This window comes from Podarcis vaucheri (assembly GCF_965113315.1).
Source record: "Podarcis vaucheri genome assembly, chromosome: 12".
Lineage (NCBI taxonomy): Eukaryota > Metazoa > Chordata > Lepidosauria > Squamata > Lacertidae > Podarcis > Podarcis vaucheri.
This window is the reverse complement of record NC_138750.1, coordinates 36,157,414-36,169,821: the sequence shown is the minus strand read 5'-3', so window position 1 is coordinate 36,169,821 and position 12,408 is coordinate 36,157,414. Positions and strand designations below refer to the sequence as shown.

General features: G+C 42.0%; 1 protein-coding gene across 12 annotated transcripts in view; it reads left to right on the top strand.

The window, feature by feature from the left end:
* Positions 1 to 12,408, top strand: part of PPP1R9A (protein phosphatase 1 regulatory subunit 9A) — a 148,104-nt gene that overhangs the window by 100,973 nt on the left and 34,723 nt on the right. For 9 of the 12 annotated variants that reach the window (XM_082194112.1, XM_082194107.1, XM_082194117.1 and 6 more), the window contains 2 exons: positions 7,280 to 7,415; positions 10,959 to 11,027. In XM_082194112.1, the coding sequence (XP_082050238.1) occupies positions 7,280 to 7,415; positions 10,959 to 11,027 (205 nt within the window). The remainder of the gene's footprint in view (positions 1 to 7,279; positions 7,416 to 10,958; positions 11,028 to 12,408) is intronic. The other 3 variants (XM_082194109.1, XM_082194108.1, XM_082194116.1) reach the window with 1 other exon arrangement.

The following is a 12,408-nucleotide window of genomic DNA, read 5'->3' as shown; positions in this document are numbered from 1 at the left end:
TTTGATACATTTGAGAAAGATAAAAATAATTGCAAACTTCCTAGGATTAAAATAGACTACTATAGTAACAAGTGAAAGTTCTGCTTGTGTAAACAAGGACATCCTGCTGAAATGTTTTGAGGCTATGTTTCAGAATATGTAATATGTTTCCATTTATTGTACAGTAATAGGTTTTGGAAGTTGTCTCCAAGTTCAGCCTTCTTTGAAGTGCTCTGAGGAAATTATTATTATTATTATTATTATTATTATTATTATTATTATTATTTTATTTGTACCCTGCACATCTGACTTGGTTGCCCCAGCCACTCTGGGTGGCTTCCAACATATATAAAAATTTAATAAAACATTGCACATGATGCAGTAGTCTTGTTGGTATGTAATGCTAAGCCATAGTTAATCACTTATTGGGCTTGAGCAGTGCTCCTGCTATGCTTCTCCCTTAGTGCAACCAGAAACAACAAATATTTCACCAAATGTTTAGGAGAAAATTGTTTCTCCCAAACAAACCATAATCATGCAGCTAAGATATGTTTTTAGCTTGCTAGGAGAAACCGTCCCTGTTTTGACACACTGATACAGCTTATTGTATCTGCTTGCATCAGGTGAGGGACAGAGTCAAGCGATTAGACACTGTGCTGATTCCTGAAGCCTGTGTCCCAATAAGCTGATTCCTCTCTGTCCCATCTTCCCACACTGCCACCATACTTTTGTGGTTCACCTCTGCCTATTAGCATAAACTAGAATCCTGATCTTTGCCTTCATCCAGACTTTGATCTTGCCTGTGATGAGTTATTAGTTGCTGTAAATAGAGGTTACTGAGACCTGTAAAAGGGTTGGGAGATTGTTGTAAGGTTCCTATTTTATTACAGCTGGAAGGAGACCATAACCAGTAGTTAAGGCAATGCTGTTACTCTGAGATGTAGGACTGTAAGGCTATAATATGAAGAATGCTAGTGCTTGTTACCTAGCTTGGATGTATACATGTATTTGTATAAGCATAATGGAATTCACTCTTAATTGAAGTCACTCTTGAAAGTGCAAAATGTATCCAGATTTTATGTTTTCCATCCTGTATCTTTAATGGCTTCAGGTTTTATCAGATGACAATATTTAGATGGTTATAAGTCATTAACAGACTCCCTTCCAAAGCCCTTCATATAAAACAAGCTATTCTGCACCAGTATTTCACACTGATATTATTTTAAGATAACCCAACTTGTCGTCGTTTATCCCGAGGTTATTGTTTAATTATATTCCTCTGGAGTGGCTTAAATCTCCTTCCCCTTCTAACGAACTTCTGCTGCTTGCTTATAATCATTGTGGAATTCTGCCTCTATCTCATATCGGAGATTTTACTGCTGCTTTCTGAAGCAGCCCTATTTTCTTTTACAGAAGAATGCTCATTTAATCTGTTTCTTGCTGCTTGGCCAGCTATTGAGTTTATTTGTGTGTTAGATTCCTTATCTCTCCTTTACCATAAGGCCCCAGGGCAGATTACAAGAATAAAATCACAACCCTAAAGCAAGAGAAGTGTAAAAGCAATTAAAAGTAGTTCCATATGTAAAAAAAAATCAGTGCATCTAAAAACAATTTCATATATAAAAGCAGCTAAAAATAGTTCCCATACAAATGCAGATTGGAATAACGCTCCACTTAAAAGACTTGTTGGAAGAGGAACATCTTCACTGAGTGCCGGAAAGACAGTAGAGTTGGTGTTTGTCTGATATGTAACAGGAGGAGGTTGCAAAGGGTAGGGGCCACCACATTATAGGGCTAATTCCTATATTATAAGAAATGGATATCCTGCTAAGATGGACCTCCAGTGATAGGTTAGGTATTTAACTGATGAGATGAGTTGTTGGATTACTGGGTCCCAAAGCTGTATAGGGTTTTGTACACCAGTCCCAGCATCAGTAACTTGGCATGGTAGCTGATTGGCAGCCAGTGCTAGTCTTCAGCAATAGTCTTTCACAGAGGGCAGTCTAGGTGCCGCATTTTGCAGTAGCTGTACTTGTAGTAGTGCCATTTGGATCCTTCTCGTAGATTTCCATATGTCTGTGCCTGTTTCCATTGGTGGTGAAGGACTGGTCATACACCGAACATTTGTAGGGCCTCTCGCCAGAATGGACCAGCATGTGGCGGTCAAGGACCTTGCGGAGCTCAGAGACTTTCCACAGATGCTGCAGGAATGGTCTCTCTCTCTAGTGTCCGAGTTATGATGACAAATATGCATTGTCAACTGATGCTGAGTAGTGCAAATCTTTTCACAAAGAGGGAAGGTATAGGAAGACTTGTCATCTTTCCCCCCCGGTTTCTCCTGCCAATCCGATTGGTGGGGACTTGGCGTTCTGAGATGGTGCGGTGCCATTTTCAGCGATCTTCCCCAAGCTCATAACAGCTGCCATTATGACGCCGACACGTGGCAAATCTTAGAAGCAAGAGTAAACCCAAAACTTCAAAGGTGCTGCAGAGGAAAGGCTCTCTGGATTTAGGTGGTCTGGTCTTCAGCTTATTAGACAAATACTGAAAAGCAGCACACAAGGAAAGGAAGTTTCACTATACAGTGTCAAGAAAGGAAAATGAAGTTCCAGAGAATAACTCGGAGGCTTACAGCGGTTGCACAGCAGCAGCGGCACCATAGTTCTCAAACTGTTTTGAAGGTGCAGATTTGCTGTGTGTCGGCACCATAATTGCAGCTGTTATGAGCTTGGGGAAGGTTGCTGAAAATTTTGCCATCCGCTAGACCTCTTTCTCACCCTATTATACAGAGCAGCGTGCCCTTTGGAGTTGAAAATACATTCCATTTAAATTTGACATTTTTTCCATTATTCTGGAAGTCATTAAGGAGGCACACCTTCCATCAGACAGAGATAAAGGACCAAAAATGGGGCTGTGAAGTATCTTCCAATGGTCTCTACTGTGGAATTTGTTTTATCCATTGTGCTGAATTTTTTGGTTTGCTTTTTAACTGCTTCTGAGGTTTGGGAGAGAATATTTTGTGTGTGTCTATGTTTATTTATTTAGTCCGTTTGCATCCCACTTTTATTTCCTTGTGGAACTCAAGGTGCCATATTTCTGAGTTCTTCCACCCAGGCTCTGACCATGTCTAGACCTGCTTTGCTTCAACAAGGTGCCCTAGTACTAGCCTCAGAATAATTGAACAGTGACTTCCTGAGCAGAGTGTTCTCCTGTGAGACGTTATCTTGGATTTTAGGCATCACTGATGTCTAAGGGCACACCACCCCCCCAGGGAGCACTCTTGCACAGCTCACCTTCGTTTCAGTAGGGGTTGCATCAGAGAACTGGACTTTGGTGCACTTTGCCTATAATCTGTTGGTTCCTGCTGTGTGACTTCACACAGTTCATTATACTTCCTGTTGTCTCTAATCATATTGTATGTCTCTCAGTACAGTCTTGCCAGTACTAAACTACATGTCTACTTCTAGTGAACCAGTAATAGGAAGTATGTAATTGTGGTTCGAGGACCCGTACCCTCAGGGGCGCCGACTTATAAAAAATATTGGGGGAGCCCACGAAAGCTCATGAATAATAAATAAGCTCATGAATATGCAGATAAAGTGGCGCCGCCTCCTCGTGAGCGAATAGGGGAGAGTGTGCTGCGCCTATTAATCAGCTCCGAAGGAAATTGGGTGGAGCTTTTGCTCGGGAGGGAGGGCAGGAGGCATGCAGCCCGACCCTGTGCATTTTGGGCTGGGGGAGGGGCGGCGGTGGCGCTCTGCTGGAGGGGCGCCAGAGATTATTGGGGGGCAGAGCCCCCCCAAACGAATTTTTGAGGGGGCTCGGGCCCCCTCAGGCCCCATGGAGTCGGCGCCTATGCGTACCCTGCGCAGTGGAATGAAACACAAGGACACGTGATATAAGGTTAAAAAACAAGGGGGGGTTTATTCACCAGTAGGTGGAGCCTGTTGATGCTAATCCAACTATAAGCTCTCCCCTGATGTCACCGAGGGTCGTGCCATGGCCTCCTGCCAAGCAGGCATCGGACAGAATACATGACCGCCGGATTCCTTTAACGGAATACCCAAAAATTGAAGGCGCAGGCGATGGTCACACCTAGCCCTTCGACACCACAACACATTATTCCAATGCCTCGCGACGGAACAATGAAAAGTGAGGGCTGGAGGCTGGCGCCGCAGCAATTTAGGCTGCTGTACACGCCCCCCCCTTGAAGGCACCTGGTTGGGTGCCTGGCTGAGGGCGTGGGCGCTAGCCAGGTGAGTGGGAGGCAGGGGGCAAACGCCCCCTGCTTGAGGCGGAGTCCAGCTCCCGGCCACAACCACTCCCCTCTCTTGCAGGGAGGAGAGTCTTTAGCAGGGTTATTGAAGTCCTTTTGCTTTGGTGGCTAATCTTTTAGGCAGTGATTCAGAACATTATGCCTCTTTTATGCTGGTTTCTGGCTGCATAATCAGAAATGGAATACATTTCAATATTTAATTAAACATCTTGCACTTTAGAAAATCCACATACACCCCCATCTGTAAACTGCTTTAAAGTATGTACTATTTATGGATTGCTGGGAAATGGGGTCTTTATACGGCCTCTCCACAAAGTAGCCCACCCCCAAATATTCATGAAAAAGAGACTGCTGGCAGGGCAGAAGTCTCCAGCAATTCACTTTGTGCATTCAGATGGGGCCTGGTGCAGACGTCCTTGGCCTTGATGGGGTCCATAAGATCCAATTCATGTGAGCAAACTTATAAAAATGGCAGTTTCAGCTATACTATATTGTTGTTTTCCGGCAAGAAAATGAAATGCTATGTCCATCAATATTCACAAGCTTTTGACATGACAAGCTTGCAGTTTGGTTAACCAATGTTTCAGCTGAATTGGTGAAATGGGCCTTGGCTGTCTTGGCTTCAGATATTCTCAAGCCTAGTCTTGATCCCTTCCCAGCCCCTGGCTTTTATCATGGCCTTTTCCAGATCCTTTTGAGACAGTTTTGCTGCCTGAGATGAAGGACAAGATGGTGCCGCCGCCCCCCCCCCATTCCACATACAGAAGCCAATCAGGCTGACAGCTGAATTTCAGTTCAACCCTCTTGAAGGATTAGCAGCATCCCTCACCAACACCCAAGGGCAGCAAACTAGACTAGAGGGCATAGGGCAGTCTACACAGGCTTGCCCTCTAACACCTTGTTACCGTTTCTGGCCCCCAGTCTCTCTCACCTGAGGGGGACACCTCACAGTAAGACCAGCCATGTTTTGAGGGACAAGCGTAATATAGGTTAATATGCATTTTAGGCATACTCTCTCTTCCTAGCTGTTTGGTATCGCAACGTGCCCCTGAGTGCATCACTTCAGATAAGATCATTTGATATACCATTCTTCCTACATTGTTGGCAACTTGGTATATGCCAAATTGCATTCCTGTCTGCTTCTCCCTATGATTTAATGTCTGACCAGTGACTCAGCAGAAGTGATGATCTTGAGAACTTGTGTTACAGATTGACACAGAATCTTAAATTCCACTGGAGAATTTGTAGCCTCTGCACCTCAGATCAGACAAGGTATATCACATGGCACAGGAACCTTTCTGCAATCAAGATGGCCTGGGTCTTTCTCCTTGAGTTCTATGGAGTAGAGTCAGGACATAAATGGAATATATAACTCAGATAATCTTTCAGCGAAATGAAAAAGAAAAAACAACCCAAAACCATGCATCCTATATAACACACTGTGGTATGGAAGTGAATTAATTGGCTATGGAATACAGCTATAGAAAATGCTTTTGTCTGTAAATCTCTGCAGCCTTTTTATAGCCTCTAACTAAAGTGCACTTTCCTGCTTTTGAGTTGTTTTTAAATCCTCCTTTGCTTTTGCGATTTAGCAGGCCATTGATTGAATTACATGATGTGCCAGTGTCCACAAGGCTTGCGGCCTGAATAAATTTAAAAGCAATAAAAATAGCAATTAGCATGAAGGCATAGGGAAATGGAAGGAACAGTAGGAACTATTCCCTCTATAATCAGGGAACAATGGAACATTTCTCAAGAAAATGTGGAGATGAAGGGGAAGTGGTTGTGCCTATAATGTATGGCCCAAGACTGTTAATTTATGCAGTTAAATAAAGAACTAAACATCTGCGTATGCACTGCATGCCAAGGAAAGGAGTGCATAATATGCCAGGAATCATTTATATTTGCACAGTGTGATTAGGCTGCCACAGGTTTGCAGCGGCATGCTTATTTTAAAGTAGTTCACTGATTTTGAGGAGAATGCATGGAATGTAGGCAGCAGGACTTAAAATTCTTTGTTGGGCTCCACAGGCCCTTGAGGTGTGTGTGTTGTTGTTTCCGGACATGTGCCAGGGTTTGTCGTCACATCCCTCCATGCGTCTGTTCACTGCTTTGCAGGCTTTTCAGGGTCAGGGAGCAGAGGAGACCCTGTTTGGAAGGGGGGTCTTCAGCAGCTCTGTGTGTGTGAAGCTATTTGCAGGGCCCATTTGATCCAAACCATAATCAGCATTTTACCATTTGCTCTGTCTTTTCGTTTCTCTCCCCCCTGCCCCCATTGATTTGTTGCATCCAGCCACAGCTTTCTCAGCTCAGGGGCTTTATGGACACTGATCATGTACACCATCTTCTTTCATAATACATATTGAAGTAGCTGCAAACCATTGAGGGAAGACGTACATTTATGAATGCAACCCCGTGTACAGAAATTCACATGCCCGTTGTCAGACAGGATCTGGCTGGTGACTGACATCTGAGCTGCAAAAGGGGGGCAGGCACACACTTCCCTCTTCCATGTGTACTTTGCTGTTGGTAAACCATGTCTGTTGTCTTCTCATATCAGGAAATTCTTTATTAGGAAACCAGAATATACCAGCAAGGACAGGATCCCTCCTCTCATTGATGCACTCAGGTCACCATCTCTCCCTCTATTCATAGAAAGTGTTTTGTAACACTGCAGTATAAACATTTGTGATTTTAGATCATGGAGAAACTCCCATAATTGCAGCGGCATGTTTTTATTATCATTGTGACTTCCATTTTGAACTTGTGTCTAGCACAATACAGTTCTAAAACAATTGTGCATTGGTAATAGATGAACATGTATTTATTTGTTTTTAAACAAGACATTTGGGCATGTGTTATGCAGCTTTCATGTAGTGGACTCCAGTCTACGAAACCTTATGCTATAATCGAGTTGTTAGCCTTTAGTGTGCAAGAATATTGCTTTTGCTGCATTTGGCCATCATTTCATATATCATACGGAGAAGACAGAAAATGATTTGTGTTCCCTGATGTTCTCCTCAGGTTTATAATTGGCAGAGAAAGGCCAGGACAAGTAAGTGAAGTGGCTCAGCTGATTAGCCAGACCCTAGAGCAGGAACGTCGCCAAAGAGAGCTTTTGGAACAGCATTATGCACAATATGACGCAGATGACGATGAGGTAATATGTTTGTTCTTTCTCTTGTAACTTCGTGAAGTTCCCTTTCCTGCATTTCATTCTCTCTCAAATGCTTTGTCTAATCACAGTAGGAAACGACTCCTTTTGCAAATGAACATCCCCACCCCGTTTCACAAGACCACAATCATAGATAGTCATGTTAGGCACAATAAATTTCTCTGTAAATATGTAAGAGTGTTGTTGCTGAAAGCACTCTCTGGGTTGCGGCAGAAAAATTGCACTTCTGAATGCTAAGTAGGGCTCCATATTGTCCCTGGTGTTTCTGGTCCTCGATACATGTCGTGTCGCTTTCAGATTCTTCTTTTTTTAAACAAAAAATCTTGACAACCCTACTTTGATTTTTTTTAAAATACAAGTTTCCAGTCCTCACCTCTGACCCAAAATGGGGGGGGGGCGACAAACAAACAAAGGAGGAAAGAGACATATTTTTATGCCTTCTGAGGACCAATTCATATCCACTCATGTGGTGAAATAATCACAAAATGATTTTACTGTGTCAGTTTTACATGGTGAATATTCCTTATGAATGCACATCAGTGTGGTGACAGTTGGTATTTACCATGTCAGTGAGTTTCTTAGTTCTCAGGCTTCAGTAAATACCAGCTGTCACCACGCATGGCACATCCACATCTTTTTTTCCTTGTCAATTAAATTACTTGCCATGTTAATCAAGAAATGGCTTTCCTGTATCAATAATAATAATAATAACAGTTCTATATTTATTTTAAGTATGTCTATATTGCCTTTCAAAAAAAATTGGTCTTCAAAGTGGCTTACCAAGTTAATGTTAAATAATATGAAAACAACACACCTAAAAAGAAAGTAACCAAATATCCAAAATAAACTAGACAACAGTGAAGCAGTTCTAGATTATTAGCTTTTAAGAGATGAAGAGAACAGGATACTTTTAGTCTGGTGGTATAAAGGTAACACTGCTGCTGCCCAGCACATATGTCTATAGAGGGAGTATTCATGGGGAGTTCTTTTCGATAGTACAGTGGTACCTCTAGATATGAACGGGATCCGTTCCGGAGCCCCATTCGCATCTAGAGGTAAATGTATCTAGCGATGGCACGTCTGCACACGCGCACGTCGCTTTTCACCACTTCTGCACACACGCGTGACGTCATTTTGAGCGCATGCGCAAGCGGTGAAACCCAGAAGTAACGCTCTCCGTTATTTCCGGTTTGCCACGGAGCACAACTCGAACACGCTCAACTTGAAGCAAATTTAATCCAAGGTATGACTGTAGTCCTTTTGATAACTTGCTCCCAAACTGATTAACTCTTTATAGGTTAAAGCAAGCACTGCAAATTGAGTCTGGAAACAAACTGGGAGCCTGCACATATACTGTAGTACTGGTCAAATATGTTCACCACATTGAATGCCAGTTAGCAAGCTAGTCGTCGTATTCTAGACCAGCTGAACTTTCTAAACACTTCAGCTGGTCTATATATACAGGGGCATCTCCATGTATATAACACATTGCGTTAATCAAGCCTAGACACAACCAAAGGAAGAACTGTTGTGAGATCATATGTTGCTGGAGGGGATGCAATTTCACCTGGCAATAACTTGGTCTTGAGTTCATATACTAAGATTTCTTAAGGCCTGACTAAGCTTTTCATATTGGAGAGTAAGAACTGTGCAGTTCAGGCAGTACTTCACCCCTGAGAGTTCTGCCCAGGGTGATATGCATAGCAGGCCTTGATCTTGCTTGCTTGCTTTCTCCTCTGATGCCTTCATCACAAGTATAGAGAAACCCAGAACAACTTACGGTCCCACTGTGGTGGAGGAAGCCTAGGAGTAGTGAGAGAAGGAGTGCACAAAATTTATGTACAAAATTTACATTCTATTTTTCTACTGTAGTTATAGTGCTCAGAGCAGCTAACAACAATGTAAAATTTACTACATCAGCTGCAAATAATAATAATAATATCATTGATTATACATACAGCTGGCAGAAGCATCTTTAAAAACAAGTGGTGAGTTCTAAAAACTCGCAACCAACAGATGCCAGTATAATCCTATTGATGAAATAGTCTCTCAGAACAGTAAAAGTTTTTTACAATAAATGCCAACATTTTCAAGAATTGTAGTTTCTTGTTTTCCATGTTTATGGATTTTTTTTGCAAATTATGTTGTTTCTGTGCAACTTAAATAGGAACATTTTCTGCAGCCTTCCAACTCTAAAAAGACTTCACATTTAGATATCAGTGCTAAAGAAATCATTCCGCTGTTATCAAGAGAAGAAAGCAGTATATCTCTTTTTTGATGGAAAAAACAACATGGCTACTAACTTTTATAGGATGGAGATATGGATGTAGATGTAGATATAGATATAAAATTTAAGCCTGAGTTTAAAGTAATTCTTTTATTTGAGTTTAAAAAAGACTAGCTCTGATGCCCAATACTTGTCTGAATTTTGTTTTTCTCGTGGAAGATTTGGCTGGCTCTTTATTAAGAGCAAGGTTTGTTAATACACTGAAGCTCTGTTATCTGTCCAGGCAGGAGATTATTTTTATCTCACTGTAATTAGTTTTGAAGGTTTTGTTGTGTAAGGAGATGCTTCAAGTATAACCCTCCCCACCCCCCTCCCCAAGGCCTGCTATATATACATGTTACTTTACAAGTTTTTCCCAATTTTATTTTTACTTGTTATTGGAGATGGGGAGAACAATGACATTTTGCAGATAGCTGAAAGTCAATTAGCATGCAATCATGCAGCCCTTAACTCAAAGTATGAAGCGAAATCCCATAGCCAGAAAGGACATGGTGTTGTTCCACATTTGATAAACCAACAACAAACTCAGATCTTCAAGTGACCGCCTCTCTGAAGCCAAAATGCCACCATCCATGGCAGAAACAACTCACTGAGTGGGCCAATGCTGCTGCACTACCTTCCTGGCAGGTGGGTCGCTGTGGCGTAATGGGATGGCTGAGGCAATGGGGAGGCCAGCACAGTGCAAACACACCAGTGCAGCCAATCAGGTCTACCTGCCAGTATGTTTGCACCAGGCCAACTTCTTCACCCCTCTCCTTACCAGTAAGCAACAGGAACCCACCCACTGGGTTGCACCCCATTCGGTGAGCAATTTCTGATTCATGCCTAATTCAGAGGTGTACCAGCAGGCTTAGAGGAGCACAAAACTTTGCAGAAGTGCAAAACATTTGCAGGCAGGGGAACTCAACGGGGAGGAAACCTAAAACAGTTCAACAAAAACTAAACATGCTCAATGGGCACAGAAGAGGGGGGAAACTGGGTGGAGTACCCTGAACAGGAACACTGCAAAATTTTGCTGCGGGTATCATTTGTTCCCATTGCCCTCTGATTCAGCATAATGTTAACTTGTCATCTGAACTCCATTAGTAAGAAACCAAGGCAAATATGGTACTTGCTGTCAGAGTTCCTTGCTCCTGCTTCGTGGATGATTGTAGAAACTATACAGAAGACAAAGAGTTTGTTGACCATCGTATTAATGTGTAGAAGAGTTCTTATTTAATGTTTGTTATCAACTGTTTTAGAATACTGACAGAGAATGTCATGGAGCCTCAGGCAACTACAATAAAAATAACAACTGTTACCTTAAAAAGGTTTGTGAAGAAAGTAACTTGCGTCTGATTCATTGCTTCATGTGGCATACTAATCATATTTTGAGATGTGGCTTATTAATTCAACATAATTTCTAAACAGCTAATGTTGCTACAGTCCCTCCTTCATTTATTCAGTTGCAGGCCGAAATATGACTACCCACAGGTATAGCAGTTGGGACTTTGACTAGGGAATCCCGTTTTGATCCGAACACAGCTATGGAGTTTAGTAGGCAACACTGGAATGATCCTTGGTCAGTTCCCACGCAGCCCTCTTATAAAAGAGAGAATATGTACAAAAGACTCTCTGTGTCTGCAGTAGCTGCAGGTTCTTAGAAGCAACTCTGGCAGGAAAGCATCTGTCTAGTCTTCACTTGGATGTGCTTCTGGCAAGAAGAGATCCTTCACTGCTTATTTGGGTCCTTTATTTTTTTGAGACAGGAACGTTGTTTCCCCAGCTGCCTTCCTTCCTTGTTCTTTCTGGCAATAACTGTTTTTTTATGATCTCCTCTCCTAACTTCTGCCTAGAGCAGTCAGTGCCTGAGAGAACCAGGAAAGCAGACAAAGCTGTAATTTCCTTCTTCCCTTTGGCAAGAAAAGGTGAGGTAGATGCTTCTGGCAAGAAGAAGAGTGATCTTTCTTAGCAGGAGTCTGGAGCAAAACGAAGGTGGACAGAAGGCTTTCCAGACATGGCCACTTCCCATGGTCACCCCTCAAGAATCTGTTCAAGTTGTGTGCCACTGCAGGTACAGGGGAGGTTTCTGTACACATGTCATTGAGAGGGGATTGTGCATCTTCTGGTAGTCTGTTTAACAGGGTGCTTGTGAGGCAGAATCAGTTAACTCTGCATATTCCCCTGCACTCCTAATAAAGGAAGGATGGGACCTGTGCAAAAAGAAAGAAAGAAAGATATGCAATTCCTGTGATCTTAGCCATTAGAATTCTGCTGTACTTTTAGAATTTAGAACTTTCCGAAAGATTCTACCCTGTGCTTTTTGTTACTAGTGCTTTTTCAAGCTTGCTCGCTTTATTTCCCCATTTATTTTTTTTAAAAAATGTTTATTATTATTTATTTAACAACACGTATATACCGCTTTCTGGAAGAAAATACTTCTAAGCGGTTTACAATGAAGAGTAAAAGAAAAGTTGAAAATGCCAATAGAAGCAAACATTAAACAAACAAGTTACATAAACAATTACAATATAAACTAAAACTAGCAATTATGAAACACATATTAAAATCGCAAATCAAAATCACACGTTAAAGTGAAATGCCTGGTTAGGCTTTCTTGATCAAGCAAGCCTGCCCAGTTTTTGTTTTGAAAACTGCGTTCAGTGAGGTCCTATATTTCATTAAGGAGAGAGGATTTCAGAAATGCTTTAA